General features: G+C 50.5%; 1 protein-coding gene across 4 annotated transcripts in view; it reads right to left on the bottom strand.

The window, feature by feature from the left end:
* The window catches only part of ANKRD6 (ankyrin repeat domain 6), a 751904-nt gene that overhangs the window by 17033 nt on the left and 720642 nt on the right, over nucleotides 1-14229 (bottom strand). For all 4 annotated transcript variants that reach the window (XM_069235495.1, XM_069235494.1, XM_069235496.1 and 1 more), the window contains one exon: nucleotides 12522-12849. In XM_069235495.1, coding sequence (XP_069091596.1) covers nucleotides 12522-12849 — 328 coding nt within the window. The remainder of the gene's footprint in view (nucleotides 1-12521; nucleotides 12850-14229) is intronic.

The raw sequence follows: 14229 nt of genomic DNA, 5'->3' as shown, positions 1-14229 counted from the left end.
TCCACCAGCAGCGAAGACTCCAGACAACTGACTTGTCCCCAACCCTACCAGCAAGTCGGCAGCTTCAGGACTACTGCTACAAAAAGACTACTCATCCTGCAGGACCAGCAACCTCTACAAATCCCCAGAGGACTGCCTGCCCTAAGGAACAAGAACTTCAGAGGACGGTCTCCCTGCCCACAAAGAAACCTCCAACAAGGACTCCAGAGCACTCTGGATCCACAAGTCCTCCCCACTGTGCACACCACGCCCACGGCCCAGGTGTCCCACCAGTCCAGAGAAGGTCCCCATGCAATTCAGACCTCGTGTCCACCCTGGGTTGACCCCTTCTGATGAACACAACGCCTGCAGCCTGACTTCAGAGGACCCCATAGATCGTGACCAGCTACAGTGAAGATTCCTGATGACAAAAGGTTCCCCTGCTGATGTCCAGTGGGATCTCTACTCAACTGTCCAGCCAATGGTCTTCTTCATCCTACTCCCTGGACCAAGCCTGCAGCTTTTTTGTGAACCCGGAGTTTGTCACTGAATTGCACTGAGCGACTGATGCTGTTTGCACCATGCACCCAGCCACCCCATGCCGCTGAGGGTGTATGTTTAGTGCTGACCTATGGCCCACCTGGTGCTGATCTAAACCCCCAGGGTCTGTGCCCTGAAGCCGCAGACACTTACCTGCAATTTTGTTTTCTTCCAAGTGCCCCTAGTCTCCACTGGTTTCCATTAGGCACGAACACCAACTTCGCACCCAGCTGGCCCTGTGTTGTTGGTGGTGCACCCTTGGGGTCTTCTTAAACCTTGCCCTGTGGACACCTGCTCCTCCCCTCCAAAAGACTGGGACCATAAGTCAAGAACTCACCTGTAAACTGTGCTTGAACTTTTTCTCCCCTAGGACTGCATTGCCTTCAGTGATTTTTGCAGTCTGCTTTTCCCATTGAAAAGTATTGCTTCCGTGAAACCTATATTAACTGTGATTTACAACAAAGTGTATTTGATTCTTGAAAGTGAAACACTCTTGAACTGTACTTACCTGCAACAAAGATCCTTTTGGTTCTAAAAATAAAGTAAGTATATTTTTTGATACATCAACATTGGACTGGAGTTAGTCACTGAGTGTGTGCCTAATTTCTTGACTGTGTGTATACAACAAATGCTTAGCACTACCCTCTTACAAGCCTAACTGCTCGCCCTCACTACCACAAAAGAGAGCATTATTATCATCTATTTTGGCCTCTTTAAAGCCTCCGGGGAACCAATGGACTCTGTGCACACTATACCTTATTTTGGTATAGTATATACAGAACCAGCTTCCAACAGATAGCCCCATAATTTCCCACATGTGGAGTATCGTCATTGCTACAGGTGCCACCACTAAAGCAAATAACAGGGGTGACAGAGGACAACCCTGTCATGTTCCTCTGCCTATAACAATGGGTTTAGTGGCGCACTAATTAACCTGCATTGTTGCTGTCGGGCTGCATAGGAGGCCATGATACGATTGATCATGTTGGGGGCTAGTCCGATCTTCCGAAGAACCAAGTGAAGGATTGCCCATTCGGCCCTGTCAAACAACTTCTCGCCATCAAGTGATAGGAGGCATGCTGGAATCTGAAGTCTCTGAGCTTTCTCCACTAGGTGCCAGCACCCTGTCGATTATGAATAAAGTCGACCTGGTCGGGGTTGATTAGGCATGGGAGAAAACACTCCAAGGGGAGGCGAGGAGTTTAGTAAAGATTTTTGCATCAGTGTTGAAGAGGGCAATGGGTTGGTATGAGGAGCACAAGGTCGTGTCCTTACCGAGTTTAGGGACTAAAGAGATTTCTGGCTCTGCCATAGTTTGGTTAAAACCCAAGGTAGAGGTATAAGAGTTAAAAAAAAATATATATATATATATATTGTATCATGTGGTCCTCCAGCTGATAAAGGAAGACTATATAGGAGGACTGGTAGCTCTTCTGGTCCAGACAAATTAACAGATGGGAGAGCTTCAAGAGCCAAGCAGATTTCCTACAGGGGGATCAGATCTTCAAGTTCCTCATGCCCCGCATGAAGTGGGGCCCAGTTGCGGTCAGCCAGATAGGAGTCAATGTGAGGTTGAGAGGTCACATCCCAGGTAGTACATCTGGAAGGCATGCCTCTTATCGCTCTCTAAAATTGCCCCATCACCATTCGGTTGTTTTTGTGGAGATCAGATATATAGGAACATGCCTGTTCATGATGCAACCTACGTGCCAATATCATTCATACCTTGGTGCCTGCCCCCACCCCCGATAGTAGGGCTGTTTAGGGACCAGCAGCAACCTATCAGCTGTTTGTTCTAAACGCCCATAATTGTCCTTACAAGATGGCTAGTTGTCGCTTGCGCTGGTGAGTGAGATTCGCTTTGTCCTGTTGCCTAGAGTTACTATGTCGATGGTCGCAGAGATCCGCGCTGGCGGTCAATAGATGAATGCCAGAGCACGACTATTTCCCCCCCCCCCCCACCCCGTATAATGTTTTCCCTGCTGGGCCGGCAGGCGGAAACAGTGTAACAGGGAAACGGGCCGTAACTTTGACAGTGGCTCCAAATGGAGCTACCGCAAATGTTGGTGTGCGACGGGTGCAGCAGCACCCATCACGCAGATCACTGCCCGTAAATCGGGCAGTGACATGCGCGATGGGACACTGCACGGGTGCCCTGGAGCACACCTTCCGCCAGCCTATCCGTAACGGGGAAGCTGCCAGGGAAAGGCTGGTGGCAAAACGGATTATCCGAGGGGCAACGTTGCCCTGTCGGAAAATGATTCCCTCCACAGTCCTGTCGGCGGCAGCCTGGCGGTGGAGGAGGGCTGCCATAGGCGGCCCTCACTGTGTCCATAATATGGCAGTTCAGACTGCCATGCCAGTAGAGGTTTTTGACCCTGCCGCCGGCATGGAGGTCTGAACCGCCGGGGTTCATAATGACCCCCTCATTGTGCATATTCCGCAGCTTGTCCGTCACCTCTTTAAAGTCTAGATTTCCTGTAGGAATAGGTGTTACTGGGTTGGGGAGGGGTAGCCTCCCCACGCCACCGGACTGCTTTGAAGGGCACATTTCCCTCCCCACCGGACTGCACTAAATGTGCCTTCCATGCAAAATTTTGTTTGCACCAGTCCAGGCACCACTGGTCCCTACTCTGGCGTGAAACACACAAAGGAAAGGTGAGTGTCCACTGCCCTGCCAGCTCCACCCCTAGGCTGGTGCCCAGAGCTCCTCCAGGTGGCTGCTTGGTTCTATATCTTGGAACCAAGATGGACAGAGGCCTCTGGGAGCATCTGACTGAGTAGGCCAGGTAGGTGATGTAGGAAGCTGGCCTGGTGTGGTGAGCACCTATGGTATTATCACCTTATACCAGGTCCAGGAATCCCCTATTAGTGAAGTGTAGGCAGTGTCTAGGAAGCCAGGAATCTCTAGAAGTAGCTGTGGATGGGCAGCCAATACTTATCTAGGAGACATGAAAAGCTTATGCAATTCCACTATAGCCACACAGCACTATCACACATGAAAAAACCACACAGTGCTAAAAAATAAAGGCACTTTATTATAGTAGCATGAATACTGAATAGGCAATCTCCCAACTGGAGGGAAGTAAACACACTATGATATACACATTAGCAATCAGTAAAGAGCATAGAAAGCAATAAGCATTGGCAAAAGTATAGGTAAACATTGAGGGCACTACGGCGAGGGCCAAATCATATACTAAAAAAGTGGAATCTGAAAGGCAGTCCCTCACCGAAGGGAGTAGAATCAGTAGAAGGGAGCTGGAGGAACCAGGCACCCCAAGAGGTGAGTACCAGAGTGACCCCCCAGCGACCAGGAGAGCATAGGTAAGTACCTGGTTTTCCCCAAAACCAAAAGGAGAACGTTGTAAGAGGATTATGCATGACCCAACCAACACTGGAAGAACCCAAACGTGGATCCTGACAGAAGAGGACCTGCAAACAAAGGGGTCCAAGTCCACTTTGTGTTGGAGTGTTCGGTTGTGCAGGAGCCACTACCCACACTTCTGTGGATGCAGGACCAGGTCGACGATGGATGAAGAAGGCCAGCAGTGCTGCAAGGGACATGAAGAGGAGTCCCAGGAGTGATGCAAGTGGTATCCCATGCCGGAAGTCGGTCAGTGGTGCTGGAAAACCACCAACAAGCCTTGGCAAATGCAAGAGACTGAGAAGACATTTTGCAAGGCTGAAGAAGACCAGCAGGGTCCAGGGTATTCGACCCAAGGACGGGAGTCTGGGGTGACCCTCAGCAACTGGGAGAGTCACAAGGAGAGGAGGCAGCCCCCACAGGCAACCCACTGGCAGCAGGCACAGGAGTCGCAGTGACGCCCACTTAGCACACCTGCAGAGGAGTTCTATGTCGCTGGAGCAGGAGGCTGAGCTTTGCAGAAAGGAGTGCTGGGGGCTGGGACTACACGGAGCCTGAAGATCCTTTGGAGGAGCAGCAAACAAACATTGGCAGCTGCAAGAGTCGCAGTGCACAGGGGTGCTGTCCTGCAAGGACAGACCAGGGCTTGCCCTCTCCCAAGTTGGACAGCTGACAGAAAGTACCAAGGACACCGCTCCAGACCACCACCTGTGATGCAGGGTCCATGCAGTTACAGGGGAGAGGAGATCCACAAGGTCAGTCGCCGTTGCAGTTGGTGTCTGCAGATGCAGGGAACTGACTCCTTCACTCCAAGGGAGATTCCTTCTTACTTTTTGGGCAGACTGAAGACGTGCCACTCTCACAGGATACACAGCCGAGGAAATGTTGCAGTTGCTGGAAGGAGCTGGAGAAACAAGGTTGTAGAGCGGAGTCGTCACTGAAGTTGGAGATTGTCAGTTCCTGTAGAGTCCAGTTGCAGTCTCAGTGCCCAGAAGATGAAGTAAACGATGTATAGGAGCCCTGCTGGAATCTTGCACATGAAATCTGAGGACCCACCCAGGAGAGAGACCCTAAATAACCCAGGAAGGGGGCTTGGTCACCTAGCAAGGTGACCACCTATCAGGAGGGGGGCTGTGACGTCCCCTACCTGACCTGGCCACTCTAATGCTCCCAGGGGCCTCTGCCCACCTTGGATTCAAGATGGTAGATTCAAGTGGCCACCTGGAGGAGCTCTAGGGACCACCCCTAGAGTGGTGAGTGGTCACTCCCCTTTCCTTAGTCCAGTTTCACACCAGGACTGGTGCAAACTGGTTTATGTATGGGCACCAAATGTGCCCTTCAAAGCATACTGGTGGCTTGGGGAGGCTACTCCTTCTAAGCCATGTAACACCTATTTCCAAGGAAAAGTGTTACTTCCCTCTCCCACAGGAAATCCTTTGTTCTGCTTTCCTCTGCCTGAGCTGGTCAAGCAGCAGGAGGACAGAAACCTGTCTGAGGGGTGGCAGCAGCGCAGGCTGCCCGGAAAACCTCTGAAGGCTGGTTGGAGCAGTGCTGGAGGTCCTCGAAGGAGCCCCAGAGTGCCTGGAATCATAAAACCAATACTGGCAACAGTATGTGGGTATGATTCTAACATGTTTGATCCCAAACATGCCCAGGTATGGAGTTACCATTATGTAGCTGGGCACAAATAATGGTCTGTACATAGCTAAAATTGCTTCCCCGCACTTCCGCAGTCCAGAGCAATGGGGCTGGAGTTCGTAGGGGCACCTCTGCTCATGCAGGGGTGCCCTCACACACATGTACTTTCACCCATCCCTCTGGGCTAGGACGGCCTACCATAGGGGTGACTTACAGTGAACTGTTGCAGTGACCTGTAGTGAAAAGGTGGATGCACCTTTTCACGCAGCCTGCAATGGCAGGTCTGTAAGCACATTTTGCATGGACTCTTTATGGGTGGCACAATACATGCTGCAGCCCGTGGGGAACTCCTGGTACCACAATGCCCTGGGTACCCAAGTACCATATACTAGGGATTTGTATGGGGGCACCAGTATGCCAATTGTAGGGGGTGCTAAGTCCTAAGCAACCACATTTGGAGGGAGAGCACAATCACTGGGGTCCTAGTTAGCAGGATCGCAGTGAAAACAATTAAAGCATACTGACAGGCAAACATTCGGGGTAGCCAAGCCAAAAAGAGGGTACTTTCCTACAGCTGACATCAGAGGCCCCTCCTGATAGGTGGTCACTCCAAACAGTGACCAAGCCCCCTTTTTTGGTTACTAAGGGATTCCCTTGAGGGTGGGTCCCCAGATTTCGTGCAAGACTCCACAAGGACCTCTCGCAAAGACATCTGCTCCTGGCCCCTGGAACTGCAGCTGAGCTACACAGGTACCGAACAAGACTGCAACGCCGAGAAGACTTCACCTTGCAACAATGTTTCAGCGGCTCCTGTCAGCATTCTGCAACATGTCCATGGCTGTGCATCCTCTGGGGTCGGCAAGACTTAAGCTGCACCAAGAAGTAAGAAGAAATCCTCCATGGAGTGAAGGAATCACTCTCCCTGCATCCACGGGCACCTATGGCAATAACATCCAGCTGGTAGGATTTTCTGTCCTCCAGATCTGTGAAGATTCTCCAACACAGGTGGTAGAGTTCTGGGAGATCTCCTGGGTCCTCTCTGCTTTATGTCCAACGTGGGAGATGGTGAGCCCTTGCCTCTGCCACTGGGACAGAATCCCTGTGCAGTGCGACTGTTGCACCAACCAAGGCTTGTTGACTCCTGCTCCGAAGGATCTTCAGGCTCCAAGTGGTCCTGGCCTGCAGCACTCTACCTCTATAAGGACAGTCACCTCTCTACTGTTCCAGCGACGTAGGACTTCTCTTCAGGTGTGCTCAATGCGACTTACTGTGACTGCTGCCAGTGAGTCGCCTGTGGGGGCTTTGACTTCTTCTGCTGGCTCTCTTGTATTCTGAGGGTTAGCCAGGACCGCCCTCCAAGAGTTGAGTCCCCAGGACCGCCCTCCAAGGGTTGAGTCCCCAGGATCTTGCTGGCCCTCCACAGCTCTGCAAAAATTCCAATAACTCCCTTTGCATTTACCTGTGCTTGTTGGTTATACTAATAATCACTGACCCTTCTGCAATCCGGCAACCGTTGAGGGACAGCTTGTAGGTGACTTCAGGGACTCCTCTGCTGCTCCTGGACTTCATCCATCACCGTTGATCCAGACCTTCAGCTACAGAAAGGTAGGCATTGGCTGCTGCCCCACCTGGACACTTCTGTGTGGACTGGACTCTGTCCCCTTCTTTTGCAAGTCCACTTCACTCGAAATCCACCCTTGGGTTCCACTGGTCCGGTCAGCCTATGGGAGAACGCAGTAATTTACCTCTCTGCACCCGGCCACTGGGCATCTTGCAGGTACTTACCTTTTGGGGTTCCACTCTCCCCAGCCTTTGTCTAATTACTCTATACACTCTGGTAGGAGTCACCCATTCGCATTCCATTTTTTCAGTATTTTTTTTTTTTGGCCTTCTTTTAGGGCCCTTGCTAATTTATGCTTTTCCTGATTACTTACCTGTGTATATCCTGTGTGTTCATACAGCCAGAAGAAGGTATACCTATGGTAGTCTAGTTTGGTGTGCCTATAATAAAGTACCTTTATTTTTGCAACACTGTGTGGTTTCTTTCAGGTCAGGCCCAAGTAATACTCGTGGCTCCGGACTCGGCAGGGAGGTTCTTGTATTCCAAGCTGCAGAGAATGTCCATTGATGCTCTGATCAGCCGGCTCCTTCAGAAAGGTCTTCTGTTGCAGCAGCAGGGGAGGGTTCTTCACCTACACCTGTCCACTCTTTGCCTTCTTGCATGGAGATTGAGCGGCGGCAGTTGAGAGCTTTTGACCTTCCTCCCAAACTCTTGGCAGCCAGGCATCCCTCCACCAAAACCGTATACGCCTGTTGGAAGAAATTTGTGACAAGGTGCACAGACAAGTCTGTAGATCTTGATCCCCTTTCTACCCCTCTCTGAGGATTTACTTTTCATTCTTTTCTTTGCCCAACAAGGGCTCTGCTTTGGGTGCTTTGAAGGGCTATTTATCTGCCGTTTCTGCCTTCTTGTGGTTGCCTGATCAACCATCCTTGTTTATGGTACATATATTATTCCAAGGTTTTACTCATCTATTCTCTCCTTCCCCATTCATTATGCCCCAGTGGGATCTTAATTTGGTTCTGACCTTTTTGATGTGTGCTCCTTTTGAGCCCCTCAACAATTGTCCCCTCAGGCTTCTTACATTGAAAACAGTCTTCATTGTCGCAATCATATCTGCCCGCAGAGTAAGTGAGTTGTAGGCCTTGTCATCTAAGCCGCTCCACCTCTCTCAATATCCTGACAATGTGGTGCTTCGCACAAGCACCTCTTTTCAGCCAACAGTGGTTACGCCTTTTCACGTAGGCCAATCAATCACCCTGACTACTTTTTTACCCACCCCCACATCCTTCTAAGGAAGAGGAGAGACTCCAATGCCTGGACCCCAAAAGAGCCTTGGTGTTCTATTTTGATCGTACCCTAGAGTTCCTGGTGGACGACCAACTCTGTGTGGGATATGGGTACGAAGAAATGTTGGGCGGTGCAGAAGCAAACCATTTCGCATTGGGTCATTCCCTGAATCAAGATCTTCTATGCAGTGGATAAAAAGCAACCTCCTGAAGGCTTGCAGAGCTAAAGCTGAGACCACAGAGTTAGCACGCAGAGTTCCGGTCCTGAACATCTGCCAAGCAGCAAAGTGGGCCTCTCTGTACACATTTACTAAACATTGCTGCCTGGTCAATGAGGTCCGTAGGGATGTGTATTTTGCCCATTCAGCCCTGCATGACTTTCTCATTTCAAATTGGTTTGCAGACCCGTCTCTGGAGATGGTTTTACTTGGGTATCTAGTCAATGGTGAGGAATATGCAACTAGAAGTCTCTATCAGATGTAAAACTTACCTACAATTAGTAGCACCTTATCTGGTACAGACTATATCTAGCTGCAGATTTCTTACTAATCCACCCATCCTCCCTGCTGTGAATGGATTTCTAGGGACTGGGTTCAGGTGTCCTTCATTGCTTTGCGCTTCTGGTGTAGAAAGTCGTGAAAAGAAACTGATGTCAGCACACCTGAGAGGTGCCTATATAGGTACTGTATATCCGTAATAGCATCCCCAGAGACTGATCAACACTCGCTCTAACCACAGGCATGCCATTGAACTCTGGAACCTCATCGCCACACATCCCCGGATGTCACCTTCCTCACAGAAACTTGGCTTAACCCATCCTCAGCTCCAGACATTGCCATCACCATCCCAGACGGCTACAAGATCATCCAGAAAGATCGCACGAACTGCCCCAGGGGAAGCATCGCCATCGTCCACAAAGAGTACCTACGCCTATCCACCAGCACCAAAGACTTCACAGCCAACATGGAACTCCTCCACTTCCAGATTGGAACTAACCCTAACACTACTCTGTGGGGCACCCCATCTACAAGCCGGCGGACCCCTGCCCCCATTCTGCTACACCATCGCTGACCTAGCCACCACCCACGCTCTTATATCCAAGGACTACATCTTACTGGGGGACCTCAACTTCCACCTGGAAAACCTAAACAACGACAACTCCACCACCCTGATCGAAAACCTCGCCAACCTAGGACTCAAGCAACTCGTCACTGCACCCACTCACTCGGCCGGTCCCACACAGGACCCCATTTTCTCCACCAGCAACCACATCGCCGTCAGCCACACTCCTGAACTCCAACAGACCGACCACTGCTGCTATCACTTCACCTTCAACAAACCCATCGGTTACCACCACGCTCCCCAACTTCCCCACAGTAATTGGAACAAGGTCACTGAAGCCCAGCTCACCGCCTTCCTCAACGCAACAGCCCCCCAAGCTGACAACGACGTCAATACTGCCGCACACAATCTCCACAAACGGATTATCAACTGCGCCAACACCCTCACCCCCTCAAGAAACCCCACCACAGAGGCACAGCCAAGAAAGCAAACTGGTTCACCCCCGCACTTAAAGAATCGAAGCAGGTCTGGAGGCGTCAAGAGAGGAAATGGTGCACCAACAAGACCCCCGCAAATCACAAAACCTTCAAAAACACTGTCAAACATCACCACCAGCTCATTAGGACCACCAAAAAACTCGCCCTGCAACAACGCATCAATAAGAACGCCCACAACATCAAGGAACTTTTCACCCTCATCAAAGAGTTCACCAACCCCAACTCCACCAACATCCCAGCATCGCAAGAACTCTGTAAAAACCTCGCTAACTACTTCCATCATAAAATCACAGACATTTACGACAGCTTCACCACCCAGGGACCCCCCACGACTCTCACCACCAGTCCATCGACCGAAGCATCACCATGCCCCCTCACACTCCTCCGCTGGAACAACATCACCGACAATGAGACCTGACACATCCTGGCAACTATCCACTCTGGAGCACCCACCGACCCCTGCCCTCACCACACATTCAACAAACCAGCGACATCATCGCACCCAAACTCCAGCATACCATCACCCGCTCCTTCAAAAATGTCACCTTCCCAGAGAGTTGGAAACACGCCGAGGTCAAACCTCTACTGAAGAAACCCACTGCCGATCAGACAGACCTCAAGAACTACCGGCCCATCTCCCTGCTACCCTTTCCAGCCAAAGTAATTGAGAAAGCAGTCAGCAAACAACTCACCGCCTTCCTGGAAGCCAACAACATCCTGGACCCCTTTCAGTCAGGATTCAGAAGCAACCATAACACCGAGACTGCCCTCCTCGCCGCCACAGATGACATTCACACCCTCCTCGACCAAGGCGAGACAGTCGCCCTCATCCTCCTGGACATTTCTGCCGCCTTCGACACAATCTCACACGCCACGCTAAGCACCCGTCTCCATGACGCCGGGATCTGAGACTCAGCACTGCAATGGCTCTCGGCGTTCCTTACCGTCAGAACACAGAAGGGCTATCTCCCCCACCCACATTTCTCTCAGAAGCCACTAAGATCAGCTGCGGCAGCCCCCAAGGATCTTCCCTGAGTTTCAACCTCTACATGACCCCACTGGCTGCCGTGGTCAGAAGCCACGCACGCAACATTGTCTCCTACGCCGATGACACCCAACTGATAGTCTCCTTCACCAACAACCTGACCACCACCAAGAACAATTTCCACGAAGGAATGAAAGCAGTCGCTGTCTGGATGAAAGATAGTTGCCTCAAGCTGAACTTGGACAAAACAGAAGTCCTCATCTTTGGCTCCACACCCTCCGTCTGGGACAAGTCCTGGTGTCCCACCGCCCTCAGAAATGCCCCCACACCCACTGACAAAGCCCGCAACCTCCGTGTCATCTTAGACTCATCGCTCTCAATGGACCGACAGGTCAACACAGTCTCATCGGGTTTCTTCCACACCCTGCGCATGCTCTGTAAAATCTACAAGTGGATCCCCACTGAGGCAGGGAGGACAGTCACCCAGGCCCTTGTCAGCAGCCGCCTCAACTATGGCAGTGCATTCTACGCCGGAACCACCGCCAAGACCGGGAAAAGACTAGAATGCATCCAGAATGCCCCACGACACAACCACACCTCCGCCCTTCGAAGATACCTACACTGGCTGCCTATTGACAAGAGAATCACCTTCAAGCTCATGACCCACGCCTACAAGGCCCTACACAATGCCCGACCAGCCTAACTCAATCACACTCTCCTTCTTCACTCCCGCCACACAACTCTGCTCTGCTGACCAGGCCCTCGCCAACGTTCCCCGCATCTGGAAAACCACAGCCGGAGGAAGATCCTTCTCCCACCTCACCACCAAGACCTTGAACACCCTCCCCATCCACCTAAGGCAATCTCCCACCCTATCACAGTCAAGGAAGGACCTCAAGACCTGGCTCTTCGACTGATCCTCAGCAACCCCCCTACTTCCCCCAGCGTCTTGAGACCCTCACAGGTGAGTTGCCACACTTTACAAATCTCTGATTGATTGATTACCGCAATGTCATTTCCGCCAGGGACACGCCAGACGTGGAGCCAATCAATGCCATCTACCGGCACACAGGGGTACTGCTCATGAAAAATCTTCAGGATCCAGTCTGTGGGCCGGGAAGAATTCAAAGGTAAGGAATCTGCAGCTAGCTATAGTCTCTACCAACTTATTTGTCTGGCTACATTACAATTTAAGTGAGCCTGTGAGGCAGATAAATGAAGCAAGTAGGAACTGTAATGGTATCTTCCTGTTTTGGGTAGGTTTATTGGGAGATGGGTGAAAATACACTTAATGCTCAAGTGCTGTTAAACTTTAACCACTGCAATATTGCCTTATCAGTGAATAGGTATCCTATTAATAGGTTCCAGCCATAACTGCAGAGTGGGTAATTTTCAATAATCATTCACTAGACTACTTCCAAGTGTTCAGGTGAAAACGATTCAAAGCAACTCATTTTTCAGCACTTTCAAAGAAGCAGAACTTTGCCAGTCATTTTGTGGTAATACAGCACCATGAAAGTTTAACCTTGTAGAAACTGCCCTTCAGAGGCCATCATACAAACCATCAGCATCAGACTGTCAGTATTCATCAGAGAAAACCTACCTAATAGACTTTGCTGATGAACAACAAAATAGTGCTTTGTGCAGCTTTCTTCGGAAGACTGAGCTTGGGCTTGTCCAGTCGCCTCTGAGACATTATCCTGAAGAGTAATGTAGGAATGCTGCTGTGATCCCTCTGATGGCAGAGGGCTCTGTTGGGGTTGACAGTCCTTGCTGCTGTGCGGACTTCCAGAATCTAAGTTGTCAGTGAAGGATTCGACAGTGGAAGGAGCAGACTTTGTTCTGGAGGACCTGGAGTCTCCGGAAAGCTTCAGCTCCAGGTTCTGAATTTTTAGCATGCACCAACTCTTTAGGTCATCCACCACTGAGGCCTGCAAAGATGACAGATAGATGACGAAAGGATGTTAAAATTATTCATTTGGTAAACATTTTCTAACAGAAAGGTGTAAAGACACAACTAATCATGTTTCTATGTGGTTGATGGGCTCAATTAACCCAGCAATACGATTTGTGGCAGCCAACTCTCTCTCTCCCTCTCTCTCTCTCTCTCTTTATATATATATATATATATATATATATATATAATCACCAAGAAACGAGCATTAGCAAAGACAGTACGTTCAACTATGGCAAGCTGGTGTTTTTTAATTTTTTTTATTGCAAGCTAAAGCCACAAAAATAATCAGAAAGACCAAAAACATGTACATGGTGCCCATATGCATGCAATAAACATGCAGGGGCATATTTATACTCCGTTTGCGCCGAATGTGCGTCAAATATTTTGACGCACTTTCAGCGCAAACGTTGCCCCATATTTAAACCCTGACGCCCGATCCGGCGCACCAGGAAAATGGCGCTATGTGCGCCAGTTTTTGGAAGCGGCACCCCGCCCTGCGTTAATGACATGCAGGGTAGGCGTTCCCGTCCACAAACAGGCGCACATAGCGGTGCGTGGTATTTATGCTTCAGGGCAAAAATCACTCCCGCGCGGCAGGCGGCGCAAAAAAATGGCGCAAAGCACGAATATCGTGAAATTTTAACGCCTGGGTCAGGGCAGGCGTTAAAATGGGGCAAACACACCTGTACTTAATCAGAACACACAGAACAAACAACAGAGCAGCAGAGCAGCAACAGGGAGAGATGGAGGTGATTTTTCTACAACGTGCACGTAGACGCAGAGCCCTGCAGCAACAACAGCAGCCACAACAACAACAGCAGGGACCCCAAAGACAGCGCAGAAGGCAGGAGAGGATATTCCGCCCAAGAACAACCCTGCATGGCCTCAGGGAACGGGACATCATCCAGAGGTACCGGTTGAACTGGCAGGCCATTCAGCAGCTGCTGACAAATATTGAACAGCAATTGGCCCCCACTTTAGTGACTCCACGCACTATCCCAACCGAAACAAAGCTGCTTGCCGTACTTCACATGCTGGCAAGTGGCTCCTTTCAGACAACTGGTGCCCTGGTTGGTGGAATCTCACAACCATCTTTCTCCGCATTCCTGCCTAAAGTACTGGATGCCATCATTGGACTGACACCCCGCCACATCTGCTTCCCTAACACACTGCAGAAGCAGCAGGAAACAAAACAGGGGTTCTACGGCATCAGTGGCTTTCCGCACGTCCTTGGTGCAATCGACTGCACACACGTACTCCTTGTGCCACCTGCTGCGAGTGAACACCTCTACCGCAACAGGAAGCACACACATTCCATCAACGTGCAGGCCATAGTCGATCACCAAGGACTGAT

This window comes from Pleurodeles waltl, chromosome 5 (assembly GCF_031143425.1).
Source record: "Pleurodeles waltl isolate 20211129_DDA chromosome 5, aPleWal1.hap1.20221129, whole genome shotgun sequence".
NCBI classification, from domain to species: Eukaryota; Metazoa; Chordata; class Amphibia; order Caudata; family Salamandridae; genus Pleurodeles; species Pleurodeles waltl.
Note: the sequence above shows the minus strand (reverse complement) of the source record. Positions and strands in the feature narration are given on the sequence as shown.